The sequence below is a fragment of the Nicrophorus vespilloides genome, unplaced genomic scaffold (assembly GCF_001412225.1).
Source record: "Nicrophorus vespilloides isolate i.1.1-1 unplaced genomic scaffold, Nicve_v1.0, whole genome shotgun sequence".
In the NCBI taxonomy this organism is placed as follows: Eukaryota; Metazoa; Arthropoda; class Insecta; order Coleoptera; family Silphidae; genus Nicrophorus; species Nicrophorus vespilloides.
Genome location: NW_017095935.1, coordinates 595,007 through 617,985, shown reverse-complemented (window position 1 = coordinate 617,985; position 22,979 = coordinate 595,007). Strand labels below are relative to the sequence as shown.

Here is a 22,979-nt window from a genome sequence, read left to right as displayed (position 1 = left end):
AATCACTACCCATAATTTGAGAAACGCTGATTAAGGAGACTTTTAACTGTGAAATTCTGATCTATTTTGTCCTATGTATTGTTTGTCATCACGTAAAGTTGTGATCTGTTTTGTCCTATGTATTGTTAGAAAATATGAATTAAAACAGCATTTTTCAGTCTTATTTCTTTGTACAGCGAAATAATTGCTAATAGTGTTTTACAAGTCTCTCATTTCGACACAAGGTGGCAGCTGTCATTTTTGTCAATTTTGAGTCACCGCCCATAGCTTGAGAAACGCTGACTATGGAGACTGAACTGTGAAATTGTAATCTGTTTTGTCCTATGTATTGTTACAAAACATCGATTAAAAACAGCGTTTCTCAGTCACATCTTATTTGTTTGTACAGCAAAACAATTGCTAAGACTATTTCACAAGTTCCTCACTTTGACTCAAGATGACAGCTTTCATTATGGTCAATTTTGATTCGCCACCCATAGTTTGAGAAGCGCTGATTAAGGAGATTTTTAACTGTGAAATTGTGATCTGTTTTGTTCTATGTATTGTTAGAAAACATCGATTAAAAACAGAGTTTCTCAATCACATCTTATTGGTTTGTACAGCGAAACAATTGCTAAAACTACACATGTTCCTCACTTTGACACAAGATGACAGCTGTCAATTTTGATTCGTTATCCATAACTTGAGAAGCGCTGATTAAGGAGGCTTTTAACTGTGAAATTGTGATCTGTTTTTGTCAATTTTGAGTCACCAACCATAGTTTGAGAAGCGCTGATTAAGGAGACTTTGAAATGTAAAATTGTGAGCTGTTTTGTCCTATGTATTGTTAGAAAACATCTATTAAGAACAGCGTTTCTCAATCACTTCTTATTTGTTTGTTTAGCGAAACAAATGCTAAGAGTATTTCACAAGTTTCTCACTTTGACACAATATAACAGCTGTCATTTTTGCCGGATAAACAAAACTACTCAGGCTGATTCATCAACCTATAAACTTTATAGGATATGAACAAAATATAGGAAAAACAGGAGTATTGGTCATAAAACCCAGATATTACTAACTTTTAATAACATGTGAGAAAAATTTTGTACTAATAAAAATCTTGAAGATATAATATTTTGTAGGGTTTATACAAAAACCGACTTTAAAAAAAAGGTTTTTGATTTTTCCCAAAAAAATATAGAAATATAGAGCCTTTAAGTATTTACTATAAAATTTTATTGATTGTTCACACAATATGACCATCAAATACTTTGACGAAATAAAATGATGGCACTTCTTTTATGACAATGTTTATAAAAAGTATTGATTATATTGTTGCCTCAATTTCTTTCTTTATACATTAATTTGTTTTTGGACAGTTTTGCCCATGCGTTTAATTACATAATGGTTTTTCGATGAAAATAAATGTTCCATTGCATAATTTATACGGTAACCCACAAATTACAATAAACTGATTAAAAAGTGCGGTTTATCTAAACCTACAATTATTACTGTACGTTTGAAATATGTATGCAATAAATAATTATGCGTGTGTTTATACATTAATTGCTAATTAGTTGTTCTGTTCGTTTAATCGATCACAAGTATAAATACAAAACGTGTGATACATAGAAAAAATGTGTGTGTATTACATGCGCTATTTCTTATGAATAATCGAGCGATTAGCCCGAAGGGCACACACATGACATCATTATTCATTGTAACTCATTTATCGCTTAGCATGCAACAATTTATTGGATAATAAAGATAGGCGAAGACGTAAAGATTTTCTCTTGAATGACTCAAAGAATTCTAAAGCTAACAAAAAAAAAATTGGAATGAAATTTTATCAAAGTTAATTGAAACCTTTTCATCTGAGTTTCCAATTGGAATCAATCTTCAAACTTAATAAAATATATATATTAATAAATGGAGCCAATAAAATTTTCTGAATGCTCGGAGTTGTAAATAAAAGTAAATCTAATAAGATGTGATGAAGAAAGGACTTTTATTAAATGAGGGCAAAGTGTATTTATTATATATTTCGGTCACCGATTTTCCTTTTGATCATTTAAAAAGGAGATACTTCATTCAATCGTTTTTTTTTTCTTGTAATTAATTATGATTTGAAACTGATAAAATGTAACGTAAAAAGTGATTTATATTCCTTACATTCTTGTATCAAATCAATCTGATTACTTTTTTTTTAGTTTACTAAAGCATTTGTGAGGAATCCATCAAATTGTGTATGGGAGAAGGACGGAATGCGCGATGCGACGTTAAAGGAGTAAAGGATATCGCTTGAACGGCGTTGAAATAATTGCGTTTTCTTTATGGTCCAGTTAGTGGAAATCCCTGGGCCGTTTTTACGCTGATAACATTAACGACGGCCCATCATAAAAGACCATACATGGAGCGCGAATTTCAAATGCTCACTGTAATCGCCGCGTCTGGTTATAACGAATTTCTAAGCGCCGGCGACATTCCACCACATTTCTTCTTTGTTGCCATGTCGTAAATGGTTTTGCTGAGAGCAGCTTCTTGCTCATCTGAAATTCCAATACTGGGAAGACTTTGTTACCTTTTTTTGTATGTTCGATTGCGTTTAAATTTTTAACATTTTACGAGCTTGAGTGAGAAAAGACTTAATCTAATGAAGAATGTTAGTTTAAAATAAAATTCTGCTTGGTTTTATTTTATTGATAATCTTAGAAAGTTAATCATCGAATTTCAGTGATTTTACTTGAATAGAGTCATATTATCATATATTTATGTAACTTACATGATTGATTTTATGATTGAAAGAAACTTTCTAACTATTATAGTTAACAGTAAAATAACTTATAATTATAAGAACGTCTATTAATTATTTGTAAATTACGGTTCAATATTTTCTAAATTATTAGGAATAATTATAGTTTTTTTCATTTTAATCATTATTTGGTAAAATATTCCACAGTTTTCGGTTGTAGATCTAATATTAATTAAGTTAATCAATGTTAAACTTGATTAGTATTTAATAGACAAACTTGTCTATTATTATTTATTCATGAAAACAAGTTATTAGGGGTTGATGGGTTTTTGAAAACCGGTTTTTAGAGGAAATTTATGTATATCGAAAAGCAACAAAAAAAACGGTTTTTGAGTCTAGACTTAAAATATAAAAATTAATGAATTATTTGATTAAAGTCATAAAAATGTTGACACAGAATTGTATCTGTTACGTGAATTGAAATTAGTTGTAAAGTTTTAGTTTAGTAAGGTAACAGAAAATCCACATAACGTTAAGCTTTCTTCATTTCTTTTACTCGCTTCATTAAGTTTTTGTACAAACATTATCAAGATTGTATCCAAATGATTAAAAAGAAGATGACTGCGATGATGAAAAAGCGACGAAGAAGAAAAACAAATCATAGCTTGCTTTGAAAAAATCAATTCGTAAATATCTTCAAGAACCTGAAGATGTGAATTTCGAGGGTACAAAGCTAAGAACAAATAATTTGGTTCATTATTAAAGTCAATTAAACTAAGCATTGTAGCAAGTCAGAGTTTTTTTTCTATTTTTTAAAAATTTTGTATGCAATAGATTGTGAAAAATTTAAAACCGTTTTGTAGAAAAGTTGAGATTCGAAAACCGGTTTTTTATATAAACCCTATTAGAGATTGACTCCAAGGCAGACTTGAGTAATCAATGGCCCGAGGGCCACATGCCGCACAACACGGTTATTAATAAGACCCAACGTAAAATTGAAATCACACAAATTTTATGGAATTACGACTAAAAATACAATTTCTTGTTCATCAGTTCATCCCTGCTCTAAAGGGTCCAAATAAGTTTGTAAAATGAAACTCTTGGTATGCAATTAATGGTATAAGTAAATTCAATTTATTAACTTTCTTTGATTTATTTATTTTTCATAGTTTTATCCCATTAATTTAATATATTTACAAAAAAAATATTAGTCCTTTTCGCTTATCGTCAATTTTTTTAAGGTTTTCAAATATATAAAATTGCTGATAAAATAGAATTTAGTCTATCTGAACTTTTTAACTCATTTTTAAGAAGTTAATTGTCCAACATAAAATGAAATTGTATAAGGACAGTACAATTTTATTATTATTTCTAATTTAATATATACGTTATTATGTAAACTTTATAATATTGTCTTAATTATACAATTATCAATAAATTAATTAAAAAAAACTCTAAAGTAATTAATGAAATTAATATGAAACCATTCTTTGAACTCAATATGTTAATTAATTAGTTTTAGTTTAATTACTTAAGATAATAGAATAATGACTTAATTAAAATGTTTATATTGTTGATTTGTAAAATTGTTCATAAAACATATGAATCTGCGGACGTGTACAATTTCTTTCTGGACAAAAGCTTGGCAACATTCTGATCTCTCAATTACTTATAAATCGTGGACAGATAATGGAGACTACGTGCACGGAATAAGTTTACCATTTTTTTTTTCGATTGTGTATGTGAATTGTATTGGGCCTAGTGCAGGAGGTTCATCCGTCGATGGTTTTGGACCTAACCGAAGACAAATCAATATTAACACCAAACACGTACGTTGCTTTGAAAACGGTTCAGTAAACTCGCTGCAATTTCAAGGGTTTAAATTACACGTTTTTACTCAATGGACAAGGGAATACAATATAAAGTGCTCCACCAAATGAAAATCTATGTACTATTTTATTGTAAGCATTGCTACAATACGCAATTATTTAATTGTCATATATTTACTTTTCTCTTTGAACAATTTATATTAATAATTATTTATTGCATATGAATTCAGTTATAGTGATGATTATGTAAATAGTCATGTTAAGTTTAAGTGTGTTTAATACTTGTTCAACATATCAATTTAAGAATAACTACAACATTCGCAAAGATAAATTACAAAAGAAAACAGTAAATTTTACTCATATTGGATAATTGAATAAAAAAAAACTTGTCTACAGTAGACATAAATTTTATATCTTTTTTTTGATTATCTTATTTATTTTCCTTGCGATATTTATCGTGAAAATTGATTTATTATTACTATATTTTTCTATTTATTTTCAAAATCAACAAATAATTAAAAAAGTAAAAAAAAAATTATCAAAATTTTATTTACAGAATTTGCTTTGAATCTTTGCTAAATTTGTTTCTGTGGTTTGAAATCATACTTGAGTGTACTATATTCACAGATCTTTAGTAAAAGCTGTCATAAACATAACATTGAAAGGACTGGAAGATTCTAAAGTCGAGAATATTATGTCGCTCAGAATGAGATTTTATAACTCTATTATGTATATTTATGTTGTGCCTTAGAAGATCGATTATAGCCGAATTACTGTAAAATGTAATATTCTTTGTAATGTAATATAAAAGTTATGATCATATGAAAACTAAAGTTCTGACTAATTCACATATATAAAGTATGAAGTGTTTAGTTATGTGATAATATATATGAATCATGATGATTGTACAATAGGTATTGTCAATACGTTATTTCCATTAATTGATATGAATTAGACAGATAAATATTATTATATTTTTTGTGACCAAATTTAAATCAGGTCATTAAAAAAATTGCTATTTGCTCACCGATTTAATAGCACTATCATATTATAAAATGTAAAAAAAATGAGAGAAATTTATATACTTTTAATCTGTTTGTATAAAAAGCTTAAATTTTGTATAATTATACCAAACAATGAATATTAACATCTATAATTTGCATTAGTAAGTTTGAAATTGAAATCTTTAAATTGCTGCAATTGGAAGACATAGACTGGTATCATTAAGATTTTGTGTATTAGAATAGTAACTACTAAATATAGTCATATCTCGGTTAACTTTATGTCTCGTAATGAAACTTCGATATAATTATTAATCGAGGTATAACTATATTTGGGAATTGTATTTCTAATTGTTCTCATTTCGTTTCGATAATTTCGATATGATTTATAAAATATTCGTATTTAATGGGTCTATATCGCAAGCCCGACAAAAAACAAGAAATCCCGACTATGTCAAAATCCCGACTATGTCAAAATCCCGACTATCATAATCCCGACAATCAAAATCCCGACTATATCGAGATCTTGACTACCATAATCCCGACAATCAAAATCCCGACTACCATATAAATGTTATTTTAGAAATTTATAATAATAAAAGACACTGTCGGGATTTTGATTGCCGGGATTTCGAATGTCGGGATTTTTAATATGTAATATCTTGAAATTTATCTGGACCTAAAGATTAAACAAATCAATTAATAGAGTGAAATACTTGAAATTAAATTTAAAATAATAATAAAAATTTAGTTATTAAACCTCGTTTAGCGCATTCTAATTCGATATAAAAAAGGCTTGAATTCACCTATTTAATATATGTTAAACGCATGTCAACTAGGAATGCATTCTATGCGCTAAACGAGGTTCTACTGAATGTGAAATTATTTTAAATATATTGCATAAAACTAATATTATCAAGGAGCAAACAAAAATAAGCTACTTAAAGATTGAAATTATTAAAAGGTTTTAGTATACATCTTATGAAAGAAAATAAATAATCTGAGGGATTTAACAAACATGAGGATATATGACAATATATACAATGGAAATAGTAGACTTATTGAAAGAAAGAAGTATCAGATAACAAAATTTCTTTGAATGCTCGTGTTACATACAGATCTACAGCTTTTACAAGTTTATTAACATTATCATATAACTACAGCGAAATTCTCATTTCCGATATTATTTATTATTATATCAATTTGTGAAAATTCTTCTTAATAAAATCGAAGTGATTACACAATTCAAACACATTAGAATAGATTTGTCAATTTAACAAAATAATTTACTAAAGAATATTGGCGAATTGCAAATGTATTTACTTGAAACATTAATTGTTAGATAAATTAAATTTATTGTTTTAATAGAGAAACAAGGACTACTAAAATCAATCAAATTATATTAATTTATATTATTAGACTACATTTTATGATATTATCAAATAAATTAAGAACATTTCAACAACGAATTTGTTACTTGCAAATGAAAATAATAATTTGTATTGCAATAATAACAACAATCTTCTGCAAATTGACTATAGGTCTTTCTGCGCTAAATGGATTTATTATTATGAAGTTATAACTTTGTATTGTTTTCATAAGCGATCAAATGTTACTAAAACAGATCTTATTACATTGTTTTAGTGTGATTAGGATACTTTTTTTTACAATATTAACAAAATACTACAGATTTTTTTTTAAATATAATGTTAATTTACTAAATATTCGAATAAATTGAAAAAAGTTTTTGTTTATTAATTAATAAAATTAATTCTAATTATAAATCATAACTAATAAATGTAGGTCACTTAATCACAGGTCATTACGCTCTTACAACTTATATATTGTTACAACTATAAGATTGTAATTTTAGTTTGTTATAACCTTGAAGCTACTAAAATGGATCTGGTTATATCAATCACTACAATTATTCTTCATATGCTCTTGTAATACGCCTTCATCCAATACTAGTAGTTTACTTTCACTTCATTTCCTTCATGCGTTTCATCAATTTATCATTGATTTTATGGTACATAGAAACTTGGCCTCGGTATCTCATGAACTCTATATATATATACACCATCATTACCATTTATTGGAAACCATGTGCATTCGCCATTCAGTTGTTTCTCCACGGCGTTCGTTCGTTTCATTAGAGCAATGCATGCAATAATTGATGATCCACGTAGGCCATCGATCCAGCTTGAAGTACGCCTTCCGGTGTAGTTTTTTCCCTTTTCCCATTGCACTCCTTCATTATCAATTTCATTGTGTTCGGTTCTGCTCTTTTTTCTTTATTTTCGGTCAAGGATAAAAATGGTATGTAAGGAATCGGTAATGGTGGAGGAACCAGTTTGTAGTGAGATATATGGGTTAGGATGTTGGATTGTAGGTGAGCGGAATGCGTAATGATGATGGGGAAACGCTGCCGCTGCGAGGGGGGATGAAGAAGAGAAGGTTGGGGGATGGTTGCGTATTTTTGTGATCGTGTGTGTGTGTGTTTGTACGAAGGGGTGTCGCGGGACGCGCACAGCGGCGCCATATTCTCCGCATTAGGGCCATCGATTCCAACAGTACTACTCCCATTTTCCCCCACCAGAGGTTGTGGTGATCCTGGCTGCACAAGAAAGCTTTTCTTGGCTGGCGCCGCGCAATCTCCGACCGTCGAAGGAGAGGAGGGTGTACGAGAGAGAATCGAATCATATCATCAAAAAGTGGTCGTGTTTACTCGCGGCCGGTCGCACGGACATACGCAGCCTGAAGAGCTCCATCGCAGCATCATCATCATCCTGCGGTCATCCCGACGATCGCACGATACCTATCTAACAGCAAAAAAAAAACACTATACGATCTGAATCTCATCCCTCTTTATTCGCATTTCGACGAGAGCAGCTAGATTCTCTTGCAGACAAAAACCAGTGAATTCGCAACGACTACTACAACAACAACAACCTTTTTGTTAGTGACCAGAGACAGAGGAGGAAGAACGATGAAACTGTTCGTGCTGCTTGTTGTGATCAGCGTGATCGCGTACTCATGCGACGCGAAGCGTAAGAGGAAGTTCGACGGTGACTTCGAGTTCGCCGAAGAGGTAAGTTTCGAGGACGTTCGCAATATACCTTACCTATGCACACCCAAGGGCCCCACCGAAGACAGGTGCCGCCGCTCGAACACTACAGCCGCAAGGCCCTCTTCGTACGCAACGCACCATCCTTCTCCTTCTCTACCTGTCAAGCAGGTTCTTTTCTCCGCAAGCCGAGAGACCCGGACCCCGGTCATTACCGAAACCTTAATGCCGTATTTACACACTTCCTAAAAAAAACACCTGAATCACCTTCGCGCCGCAATTACAAAAGAGCACTTTAACATCCTCGAACCATCCTCAACATTCTATTATGTTCGGGATTCAATGCGGCTTACGGATATAACACAAAAAAAAAATAAAATGAATCGAGAGGTGGACACCCCGGGGATTGGAGAAAGAAGTAACTATGGTCGTGCTGTGAACAAAATAAAAACTTTGTTCCTTCCCGATACAAATACTTATTTATATTACCATAAATCAATTGATTTAACTTACTTAAATTACAATGAATTTTACTTTATTTTTTTATTATATAACATTGCATAAGAAAACGAAATTTTGTAACAGATGAAAACAAGAGAAAATTATAATTTTCCATTAATTTTAGATTAAAAAATATGTCATAAAACGATTAGATTACTTAAAACAGATTTATTTTAATGACTAATATATTAACACTAAAACTGCGCGCTTCAAATAAGATTTAGGTTTTATATACTACATAGAAACCACATACTTTTTTAAATATACAATCACTTGAAATTTTATTAAACTTGTTAGAATTTCCATACATTTTTTAATAAAGATACTTAAGTTACTTAAAACTGGTATATTTATTTCGTAATAAATACAACATCACAGCAATTACTCTGCATTTAATATATGATTTAGATTGTATATAGACTTATAGGTTGAAAGAAGAACTTAATATAAAAATGCATGAAATATTGATTCAATATATAATCAGATTGAAAACAGTATTTCTAAGGATTTATATTGAATTAATTTTGTATTAAAAATTAGATTCCATTGAAAATAATTGTGTTTTAAAGATACTTCAAGAAATCTATAGACTGTTGAAATTATTATAAGTGTTGTGTAACAAAATATTTGTTTAAATTATATATTGATTTCATTGCAAGAAGAACATCTGTGTTGCAAATCGCAATAATTTATTTACTAGTAAAAAAAATATATTTAAATTATTACAATCTACTTTTATAACATCTTCATCCTATTTATCCTTAACCTTTCATTACGTTGAAATCAATACATGCAAATGAATGAAAAATATATATTAAACGAGTCGAGGACGAAACGAATAAAGCACGATTTTCTTGATTAGAATAAAATGTATGTTGCATACCTATTAGGTAACATGTTTTTTCTTGTAATAAATCAATTGAATTAAGTTCACATAAACCTGATTTATTTCCCGTAAAACTACATAAGTTCTTGGTATTTTAAATGAAAAACTTGTAGGAACTATTTAATCGTATCTTTCAAAATCTAGAAACAGTTCATTTTAAAGATTACACAATAATTGGTATTGAAGAAGACATTAGATACGGTTAAAATTTTAACTGATTTCATTGATAATAATTAATGTATATTTTTTTAATAGCTCATTAGTAAATAAGTATGTTTCGTTTATTTACTAATAACTCAATTGATTTGTATTTCACAAATCTGCTTTATTTGTCCAACAAGAAATATTATGCAACATTATTTTAAATCAGAATAATATTTAATGAACTAATTAATACCTCTCATAGTGCGGGTATTTGGTTCCAGCCAATATTCTGGACTATTTGAAAATGGAAAGGAATAAAAATAAATGGATTATATTTTTGATTACATTTTGAAATGTGTAACAATTAAAGTACATATATAAAATTTGTTATTATTTATTTTTTCTTTGTTTTTTGTTCAAAAAATGTTTTGTTCTGAATATAAAAAAAGCTATAATTATTATTTCTTTTATATCTTTGTATTTATTTATTTTTTCGTTTGTCCTGAAACCAAATGGCGCACATTTGGTTTCAGCACATTTATTGTAAATACACAGTAAACAGAAACCATGTAAACGTGCCATAAGCTTCCAATTATCTTCAATTGGAGCGTCCTCGCAATTTTCAAATTATATACACTTAAACGACAACTGTGCTTTAAGCATATTTTATGATTGCCCTGTGCAATAAACAAAAATTACTGCGCTAACTTTAGTAACGTAATTTAAATATTCCTTGTTTTTATAATTGTTGAATATTTCGCCATCTGCTTGTTTGAAATAATTACACGTATTCCTTAATTTACATGGTAGATAGGTTCCTAGGAAAAACGTGTAAAGAAAGTACCGTGTAGAAGCGAAAACGTGTAAAGAATATAACGTGTAAAACAAAATAGGTGTATTAAAGAAAAGGTTAATTTTATGTAATTTATTAAATATTTATTTTGACAAATTTTTCAATATTCAGTCAATTTTTTTTAATTTAAAGTTTTATTTCAAATTGATATTTTTTCCTAAAATTGCAAATTATCTAATATTTAAGAATATATTGTATATAATTTGTATTTTTTTTTATTGATTTTACTTTTACAATAAGTCAATTTATGTAATACTAAAGTTAATATCAAACTTTGTTTTTGATAATTTTTGTAATCTGTTTTGTATTTTGTTTCAAATAAAAATATTCTATGTACTGACTAATGGATAGTTAATTTTTGTACTTTACATACATTTTATTTACAAATTTATTCTCATAATAATTTCTGAAAAAAAATACATTAGCTATGTATAATTATCACAAGTTTAGTTATGAATTCAATCATAGTTACTAAAAAAAATATGCATCTTAAATATGCAAAATAAACTATAAACAAATACAAGTAATACCTTGTATAGTGCGGTTTTGATTAATGCGGATTCACTTTAGTACAGTTGGAAAATTTGAAAACAAAATTTTATTTAGAAAAATAGAAATAAATTTTAAAAATTTAGTACACAAAACTATTTTGTATACATAAATTATCAATTATCATTTTACTTCAAGTCTCTTTTTGTGCTGTTTATTTTTATGCCATTTTAAAGACTTCTATTAGTCCGGTTCAAAACCAATTACAAGCACTATTCGAGGTATTTCACTATAAGAATCAATAATTGTAATTTATAAAAAGGTATAATAAACTAATAAAAATAATTCATCACGTATATTTGTTATTACTTATGTTGATATTAATATTCAAAGCATATAATGAAGTGAATAAATGCCCAAATATTTGCAGGTATTCGCTGAGAATACGTAAACAGAATATTAGAATTGAGATGAGATGTTCGGAGCTCGACGCAATTTCTTGTCATTTCCTCTAGAAAGGTGGAAAGAAGGAAACGCAAATTTGGGCAATTCGCGAAACGCCTGGAAACCTGTAGAAACACGAGATGAACGAAGCTTCGAACCTCGATTCCATCGATAATCCTTACTTTAGTACCTAGTAAAAACTCCCATCGAGATGAAGTTATGATTTAATCCAATTATTGCGAATACGCTGCAGCCGAGGCAATTTCCCGGAGCCGCAAATTAGATCGACGGAGGTGAAATGGAAAGGCAGAACGAATGCGTTTCGGTCAATTGGTAAACTTCCTTCACAAAACTATCCAATTTAGTACATGCATTTTGTAGTAATCAGAAAACTTGTTCTTTATTGGATTCGAATTGTGTATGTTTATCAATGTAATGCAGTAAACTTTAGAATGGATTGATCTTAGAAAAATGTTTGGTAAACACGTCAGTACTAAAATTCTCTAAAGCAATTTTGAAAATGCACACAAACTGTTTTGTTTCTAAAGCACAAAATATATAATTACGTTCAATTGAAAATGAGATTTTAATTAAATCTTGAGGCGTTAATTAGTGTCAACAAATTTAATTGTTAGTAAATATTTTATGTGATATTATTCTTTAAGATTTACATAAAAACCGATTTTTGGAAGGAAAACCGGTTTTTGTATTTAAGTAATTTTTCTATATAATACCGGTTTTCAAATTTATTAACGAAAAACCGGTTTAGATATCGAATATTTTCAATTAAACCTGTTTAAAACATATAAGTAGAGCATGTTTCCACAAATATTCCGTACTATTTGAAACAGCACAAGACTAGACTGTAAAAAGAGATCATTTAATAGTGAATCTGGACTGATCTAACCCGCACTATGCGAGGTATTGCTGTATTTATTCAGATAAAGCGGTTGTTGTAATACCGGTTTTTATTATGAAAAAAAAAACTTATAAACAATATGTAATACCGGCTGTAATACCGGTTTTTATTTAAAAAATCACAAATAATATGTACATATAAACATACATATTTACTTACAGCAAACACAAAAATAATTACGTTCAAGGATAAAAAAAACAGTACGATTTTAATTAAATCCAACTGAAACGTTAAGTTGTTTTAACGAATTTAAACCGCTTGTTTTGCTGTATTCTTGCGATTTTAGTTGCAAACCGCGAGTTTCTTATACTTTTCTTTATTTTCTTCTTTCCTTTATTCCGCAACTGGAAAAGTTTCGAATGGAAAACATCGTCGATGGAAATTCGAGACGGATTTTCTTTTACGTTTATTTATTTACTTTATTTTCTTCTTCTCCTCCGTTTTCTTGCCTTCTGCTTACGCGATTATCGGGTTACAAATGGCAGTGAATTCTTCTGCGCACAAAGTGTGGTTCGGTTAATAATTCATAAGCACCTCATTGTTATGTTTAATTGTTCGCATCATGCGAGACCAAAATACGATGTACTTGTGCATATGTATCATAGACAAATGGTTGTTGCGACGTTCAAGGTTTAACGAACTCCTAAACTCTCGGATCTTGTTATTTGCCCCCAGACGTAACAATACTAATGGCTTCTGACTTCGACGATATCGCGTTTCTGTAAGCTTCTAATGCTCAGGAATATACTGTAATCATCATTACATTACTTACATCCATCTTTTTTTTCATGTTAATAAACCACAAGATATCAATTTAGCATAGAAAACATTTGATACAACTTGTATTTAACGTCAATTACGGCGTATACCCATTACCATTACTTATATCAAAGTTTTTACCAAGTGCGAGCAATACCTCACATAGTCCGGGTAATTGGAACCGGACTAATCGAGGACTTTAAAACCGCACAAATAGACACTTTACTGTATAGAGTAAACTATGGGTCGCGGGTCACCGCAATTCTAGTTGCTCATCATTTAATTTGGATCTGTAAATATTTCTTGTATATTTCATTTTGGAGAATGTTTTAACCCTTGAACTTAGTGGAAGAGTTAGTGTGCCCGTTAGATTAAAACGTTTGGAGACCCCTGGTATAGAGGAAAGAAAAAACGATCATTTACGTATATAAAAAAATGTGTAGTAATAAATTAGAATGTATTTTTTTTTTAAATTATTATTTAGTTTGTTTTAAAATTTTCATGAATTTGGACTGTTCGAAGCCATCAATTTAAAAAAAGAATGTGTAATAACAAACACGGTTTTATTAATTATTCATTGTGCTCTGAAAATGGGACTGTACATAAAATTGTGCGAATTGTACTGAACTGATGAAATTTTAATTGTAGCAATTAGTGCTAAATATTTTAATGTTTTATATAACATTTCCAACGATCCCAACAGATGGCCTCTGCCGTGAAATATTCGATCGTCAATTTTCGTTTAACTAATTAACATATCCATTAGCTAAATTCAACGTTTTATGCGATACTAAAACTCGCATAATTTAATCAATAAATAACATCAATTAACTGACTAATTATTTAATACGATTTAGAATGGTGTAAATTATTGACGAAGAGAAAATTTTAGTTAATTTTGTGTTTTATTTGTACTAAAATATGTGTCACTTTATTTAGACAATTTATGTTGATTATCTTTTTTTTAACATTGTTTTATACTTGATTTTTTAGTATTAATGAGATAGTTAAATATATTTATTACAGATTTGTCTTTGAGGAATAATGTTTTATATAATTTGTAAAAAAAAATCAGCAGAATTAAACAAATCCTATAGTGATACCATCTTACAGATATTTAACATTATTGACAGGAATTCTGATATTTTTTAAGTACATCAATTTATAGTAGACATTTATTGTATTTATTGAAAATAGTAAATAATATTTCGAAAAATTATAAAACTATATACAAAACTCTTAATTTTACTTGCTGAATATTTGATAAATTATGTTTTATTTGATGAAATATAAAGTAATTCAATTAATTTAAAAAAATTACATAATCCATCCTCATTCGTTGAAATCAGGCTTGTCCAAAGCCTTTGTAGTATAAAGCAACTCGTCTCCTTTCAAAGTACAAAAGTTGGACATCCCATAGTCTATATTGTAACCGTTTTGTATGAAAAAATATTTGTTACTAAGAGAATTTCCTGAAACTTTTTGAAAAACATCCACAATCCTTTTTAAACGTTTTAGATGCAATAACTCGTTTAGTCCTGAGATTTATTTTTATCTTTCATTTCAAAGAAGACTTCATTACATTAAAAAGTTAAATTACCGCAATTTATTGGTAAGAGTTCTAATGAAAAACTAAGTCCAAACTATTACAAAAGAAACTGAAGTCACAATATACTAAATATGAGAATTTATTAAATTGGAAGTATAGTAATAACTCTCATAACGGCTTCTTTCAGTCCGGATTCAATATATTTCATTTCAACCAAACTAAATACTGAATACTTAACAGAACATAGTTTAGTAAACTTTGGTCTAAATAATAGTTAATATTATTGACATACACAAAGATCGTGTTTTAATGTGCGGTTTTTGTTTTTATATTTAGTATCTCGACTATTTTAAATGTTTGTTATTGTTACTTGTAGTAAATAGTTTGAACAATGTTTTGACTACTTAAACTTTCATGTTTGTATTGGATGGTCAATGAAAACAGCCCCAGGTTCCAAGTTAACCGAAGGATGTGAGCAATTGTAACACTTGATGTAGCATCAATATTTTCACTGCTTACGGTTCTTTCTAAATATGAGAAAGGTTCAAAAACGTCCCGCGGCTGTGCTATTAGAATAATTGAATGATTTTCCAATAAATCGTCGAACAATGTGTGCATGTGCGCAAATTTGCATTCGTTGGGCGTCCATTAAAAGCGCATTTTATTTATTGTCCCCGTGATTTAAATACCAGCGAAACATTAATTACGATCTGTTTATGCGCTCACCGATCTGCATATTCTTATTTTCGTATGTTAATCAACTCTCCCAGAGCGTTTCATAACTCATACAGCTGTAGCGAGGGGGGAAATAAAACCGAGGATTTACAATGCAAGTCGCCGTTTTAGACGCACAACAAATATGATGGATATTGTTTAGCGTGTGCGAAATTAATTGTGAACATTTTGAAACATTGCGACATGTCACATTTCAAAATATTCAAATCAATTTGCAGTTGTGGAATGCTGATATATAGTTTTGCTCCATTTATTGTTATAGATTTAGCTTTGAAATATTTTGCTTTTATTTCACGGACATAAATATATTAACTCTTTGTAGACGTGCTACAGCCTAATTTTAAAGCTCAATAGTGAAATTATTACACAATAGTGATACATACTTCGCATAGTGCGGAATCGATCATAATTTCAAAACAAACTAAATTATATTTTTTTTCCTCTCCTGTTCTCTTTTTGTGCGTTATATTTCTAATTTATGTAGTTCTTCGATTAGTCCGGTTTTAAACAGTTCGTCTGTCCGGACAATGCGAGGTATAGCTTTAAACACATTAGATACTAAAATTGCTCAGAACAATATAAATTGACCTTAATCTAGCCTAATTTAACATCTATCTAATCATCAACTTATGTTCTAATTACATAACCTCTATAATTTAGGTTAGAGTAAACCTAACAAGTCAAAGACAACAAAGAAAAAAAACTACTTTTGTTTATTAATAATGTGTATCGAAATTATTTATTTGACAGCTCTAGCTTGTCCCAAGATGAAATAGCAACGAAATCATGAACTACTTCGTCGACAAATGCTGAAATTTTATTTTCATCTTTATTAAAATGTTATAGACTCAGTTTCTATTCACGGATTATATCATTTTATTTATGAGATGGAGTTAAGTAATTGCATAATCAGAAATAAAAATATTCTTGTCAAACGGGAAGTGCAAGTTGAATAAGACGTTCAATAGTCAATTAAATCTTTAATGAAAACACAAGAAATGTAAATAAAGAAATGATGAGTGTTCATCGTCTTGTATATTGAAGATTTGGTAGTTAAGTGACAAAGGATTATAGAATATGAACATTCAATTTCAGCAATTTTCTAAACAAAGAAATATCAATACTTTTCAATAAAACTTAGGGTTTCCAAATATAAATAGCTTAAACTGACATTTATGTCAAAACATTGGTCTATCTCAGGGCTAACTTTACGTTAATCGTTTGGGAACCGCTGCTCTAACCTAATCCAAACGCTTAACAAGATGCAATTTATTGCTTTCAAAGACCTAACCCAAACTTACAATAAACACAATCTAACCTGTAACTCAACTAAACCTAACCTTACTTTTTATATATACAAATTCACGGTGTCAATCACAAGCCCGACAACCGAAATCCCGTTTATCGAAATCCCGATGTTCGAAATCCCGACGTTCGAAATCCCGATTGTATCGAAATCCCGACTTACGAAATCCCGGCTGGCTCAAAATCTCGACGTTCGAAATCTACCATAATCCCGAAGAGTGCTTTTTATTATTATAAATTTCTACAATAACATTTTTATGGTAGTCGGGATTTTGATTGTCGAGATAATGGTAGTCGGGATTTTGATTGTCGGGATTATGATAGTCGGGATTTTAATACAGCCGGGATTTCGATATTTTGTAAATTAACATGTTGAGTATACAATATTGTTTTTTGAACAATAAAACCAATGATTGTAATATTGGCAAAGGTAAAAAGTTGATACCTGAATAAGGGTTAACCTCAATGCATGTGCATATAAAATTAATATATTACATGAAGTGGATGCGGTTTGTCTCTGGCATTTGCATATCGAAAAGGCACAGTGGTTGAGTATAATTGGAATGAAATTTATGGAATGCCATGGTAGTGGCTGAAATGGTGGAGTGGGAACGAGATGGTGGTGGGGATCGAATGTAAACTAATGCCCTAATGGAGCAATAGGAATATCAATGAGTTTCGGTGCGGTGCGGTCATGCGATTAGGAAAATTGTAGCCTCCTCTCTCTCTGGCCAACAACCAATTCCATCCCCCTCACATACAAAACCTGGAATCGATGCCTTCGCATCCACCAGCAGGGAATCAATTGTGTTCTTCGCGAAAATTAAATCCAATTACAATTACCGACACTAAGTGATGGGATTCGCTGATGCTGCGAGGATCGAAGAAACAAATACACACCATTAGTGAATGGAGGGACAACAAAGGTTTCAACTGAAAATTAAGGTTTTCAGCTCTAGTTTAGAGCGAATGCTTTGTTTGATTGAATTAGCTTTTCTAAGAAAAAATATATCTGTTTTATTTTAGAAAAAAATACTGTAGCTATTTTTATCAAGGAACATTTGCAGAAATATTGGGGTTTTTAGATATTCAAAATTAAAATACAATAATTAGGACTAACCGAGTTATTAATATTTCCAACTCACTAAAACTTTTGTAAGGATTTTAGACAAGGTTTTTTTTTTGAAAAACTTAGTCTGTGAGTTACTTCATATAAGTCTTAATTTTTTATAGTAATTTTGAATAAACTAAACAATTTTCTTATATGAATTTCATATTTCAGCTAATTGTTGATTTTTTTTTTGCATATGCAAAAGTCGTATATTTTTATTTTTGCTCATTACAAATCTTGTACAATCTTCTAAAATTATAGATATTAAAGCTTTAAACAATGTCTTCAAATTTCATATTTAATAATTTGTTAACATATATTTTTAAGGATTGTGAAAACTATTATCTATTAAATTCCAAGTAAAAGGAAATGAATGAAACTGAAGAATATTATGTTTTCTATGAAAATAGGAGACGAATGTACGTATTTATTTTCTCGTCCTTCTATGCATTATTTATTTCTTAAGCAAGGCCAAGGTACGAAACTCGTTTTCTTTATTCGGTCTTCGTGAATTTTTACTTCCAGTTGCAAGCCGATCGAGATAAACAAATAAATAAATAAATACAATGTAAACGAAAAATAGAAAGAAAAAAATATATATACACAGACACGAACAACGCAAGTCTTAACTTTGCTTTTCAATATGTACGTGTTTACAGACGATTATTGAAAGGTCGATTCATTCAAGGACGATATCAATTTATTAGAACTACTTTAATAATATTCATGTATACCTTTAGATCAATAGATATACTTATTGGATATAGGTAAAATGTAGTTCATTAGACTTACAGGTTAAGATTTGTCTTCTTCTGTATATTTGAAATAATGGATAAAAATATATAAATACATTTTGACGTTATATTCATAATACTATTTGAATTTATGATATTTTGGTTCGTACATACATGATGATCATACGAACGTACATTTTACCGCCAGAATTTCATACAGTGGAAATTCTTATGTATAGATGTTGATAATATTAATATATAAAGGCGGAAAGTCTGCGGTCAATAGTTCTTTGTATGTATGTAGAAGCATGTGTACAATTAATCATGTTTATTATTAGTATTTATTTATTTCCTAAAAAGAGGTATAGAAAATACAAATGAAAACCCAATTCAACAAAAGTTAATACAAACTATGAATACTCGATTGATCTGACACCGAAATGAAAGTACGTTCGTACGGATATTTGTACGTTAGTTATGTTGTACATAATTATGTACGTATTATCGAACGTACGTTACAAAGCTGTGTCTGAAGTGAGAGCTGCTTATAGAATTTATGACATAATTAAGTGTAGTTGATATTTTTATTTTAACAGATTATGATAGAGATTTACAATCCAAACACTGATTGTATTATTCTGGATGGATGCGGTACTGATTTTGTCCAAATTGCGCCTCGAGTTTCCCAAGGAGGTTGGTTCTCTTGGAAACTGCTTTGTCAACAACGTGATTAAATGCGCAAGTGTTTAGAGCGAGTGTGTTTGAGGTGAATTTCATTTACATTTACATTGTGACGGCAAAGCAAAAGTCGCCCGGAGAACGTTATTATATTATTTTTTTGTTGTTCTTTTAATTAAAACGAGCGCCCCCGCAATTGATTTGATAATTTATTGTATTCATTAAAGCGAAGAAATAAATCGGAAACAAAGGCGGTTTCCGTTCTGCGGTTTCTTTCTCCCTTTTTTCTACTTCCCTTCTGTTACTTTATTTTGCACCCTCGAGGGCAGAATTATTGTGCTGCGAACCCAACCGTTTATTGATGTGCAATTTGCAATTCAGCATTGACCCAAAAAAAAAATACGCCGCCGCAAGTTGAAAACCTTGCGGGGGAATTACAATGTGGCCCCGAAACACCATAGAAATATTGGCGCAAATGTAAGGACATCAACAACAATTTGTCCTTATTTTTTTTTCATAGACTTCCTTTGCGAATCGTTCGTAAATTTGTCTTCAAATGTCTTTTCATGTGTGGATTATTATAAATGCGAATGAAAAATGATGAACATTTAAGAAATTTTGGTACAAATGAAAGGATAAGAATACGTCTCTTCATTTGTGGAAAGTGATATAAATTTGTACAAATATTGATGCAAACGAAAGAAAATCAACAATATTTGCACAAATTAAAGGGAATCAATATTTTTTTATTTCTGAAGTATCTTCATTTGCCAATAGTTCATAGAGAGTTCTAAACAAAACTATACAATTATTGGCGCAAGTGAAAGTAAAACATCAAAAAGTATAATTGTTCAAAGGTTCTTCAACTGAAAGTGTATTTGGAAACTAATGAAATAGGTAGAAATATTGGCACAAACGAAAGGACATCAACGACAATTGGTGCTTGTACTTTAGAAAATGTCTCTTCATTTGCGGTTCATTGAAAACGACTTTCGAAAATTCTTCATGAATTGGCACAAACGTAAGGGAATCAACAACAATTCATCCTTATTTTATAAACGTCTTTTCAATTGTCGAACTGAAATATTGGCACAAACGAAAGTTGGAAAGTAATATGAAATTGATAAAATATTGGCACAAACGAAAGGACAACGACAATTCGTCCTTATACTTTACAAACGTGTCTTCATTTGCGGTATATTGAAAACAAGTTTTTCAAGAATTGGCACAAATGTAAGGACATCAACAATTCATCCTTATTTTTTTCAATACTTCAATTTTGGAACATCAAATATTGGCACAAACGAAAGTACATCAACAGTCTCTTCAATTATTAAAGAGTTCGAAAAATGACAAAAATTGGTACAAATATTTGCACAAATGGAAGGAATGTTGTTGATTTTCTTTCTATTTTCTAATATTGCTGTTAATATAAGTACATCAACAACACAAAATCTTTACGTTTCTTCATTTGTGAATCATTCAAAGCGAGTTTGAATACTTAATATTATAGAAATTACTAAATATATTGACACAAACTTAATTTCTTTTTCTACAGTTTTTTGATTTCTGAAGCGTCGAAAACACGTTTGAAACCTAAAGTAAATTATCAGAAATATTTGTGCAAATGAAAGGACAAGAAACGCATTTTGTCCGTTGGAAATAGGTTCTAAAACTGATGAAAATTGCGCATACGAATGGAAACTAGTTATTTGTGAATTAAGACCGTTCGCACTATAAATAATGATTATTTACGCGGTCGAGCGGCGGATTCTTTGCGCCCCAAGGATTAACGATTCATGACACAAATGTATACGTCTATATTTACTATCTGCGCCATTTCTCCAACATTTATGTGCGTGTGTTTCTCTTTTTTCTGTTCGCTCTCCCATCATTTTTGCTCTCCTTTTCTCCATCGGACAGCTGTATGCGTTCCAATGCAATCCCATACGGCTTATCTCGTCGAAACAATAAATCTCTCAGTGATAAGCTTATTAATTGTCTGACCCAAACCAAACAGTCATGCGTTAAGAGAACAGACACTTCGAATACTTTCTACTGTTAGATTTGCTTTATTATATTTCAAAGAATTTCTGATCACTCTTCAGAATTACTATAACAAATGCAGTACAGCAATACCTCGTATAATCCGGTTTTTATCATTCATGATTTACTATAGTCCGCTTTAATTAAGCATTTTTTTCTTAAGACAATCAAGTTTATTATTGTTCTCGATTAGTCCGGTTTGAAACAAACGGGATTTTGGCGGATTCATACTATACGAGGTGTTGCGGTATATGTACTTTCTAGCAGGCTTTATTCCAAATTATCCTAAGTTCTTTCAAATTTATTAATTCCAAATATTATATATAACGTACACATATTTTTGACATATACATATTGACATATTTGATATTTTGATGATAACAAGCGAGAAAGTCCATTAAAAGTAGTGAAGTTAGAATCACTTACTAACTTTATCCGTTTAGTCATCTGAATATAATGAATGAATATAATTATTTAGAACAAATGATTAAGTAAAATTTTACACATTTTGTCAAAAAAATAAAGTTAGTCTAATACCAAATTAAACATTTAACAAAGTTAAAACTTTGGTTCATACATATAATTATTTAAAAAGTGTGTCAAGTACTTGATATTTATTATATTACGAAAATTAAGGAACATTTGGAGCGAACAGTATATGAATGGTGGACATATATAAACTTTTCCAACATAGGACTAATCGAGTTATTATACTCCGATAAACGGAATGGATTTGTTAGAGTATTATGTTTTAATATAAATGGTTGATAGCCAATTACGACTAAAACCATTTAACAAATTATTAGTAATTCACGTTTTACCATATTTCTAATAATGTTATTGTATAATTTTAGAAAAACAAATCTTATTTAGTATTATCGACAGGTATAATGTATAGGTTTAAGATTGTATTGGATCATTAAGTAACATAAAAGTATGTTTATAAATCATCTAGAATAGATTGGATTTCACTCATCAGTTATGTAAAAAGGGTAAAAATCCATTCGAGGATTATTTCCTTCTCGCTTATTTACTATTATTACCTTGGCTTATTCATTAAAGGCTTTCTTCCATCGAGCCGCGACCGGTGCAGGAAGAGATTGTGCGTTGTTCATAATTGAAAGTAAATAGTTGGAAGCTATCATTACATCTACTCTTCCTCGGCTCGTTTAGAAATGAAGAATGGTAACTATAT

At 29.9% G+C, this 22,979-nt stretch overlaps 1 protein-coding gene across 2 annotated transcripts in view; it reads left to right on the top strand.

Moving 5' to 3' along the window:
* The first annotated feature begins 8,265 nt into the window (after window positions 1-8,265).
* Window positions 8,266-22,979, top strand: part of LOC108568856 (testican-3) — a 166,237-nt gene continuing 151,523 nt past the window's right edge. For both annotated transcript variants that reach the window (XM_017930200.1, XM_017930198.1), the window contains exon 1: window positions 8,266-8,655. In XM_017930200.1, coding sequence (XP_017785689.1) covers window positions 8,554-8,655 — 102 coding nt within the window. In that variant the 5' untranslated portion in view covers window positions 8,266-8,553. The remainder of the gene's footprint in view (window positions 8,656-22,979) is intronic.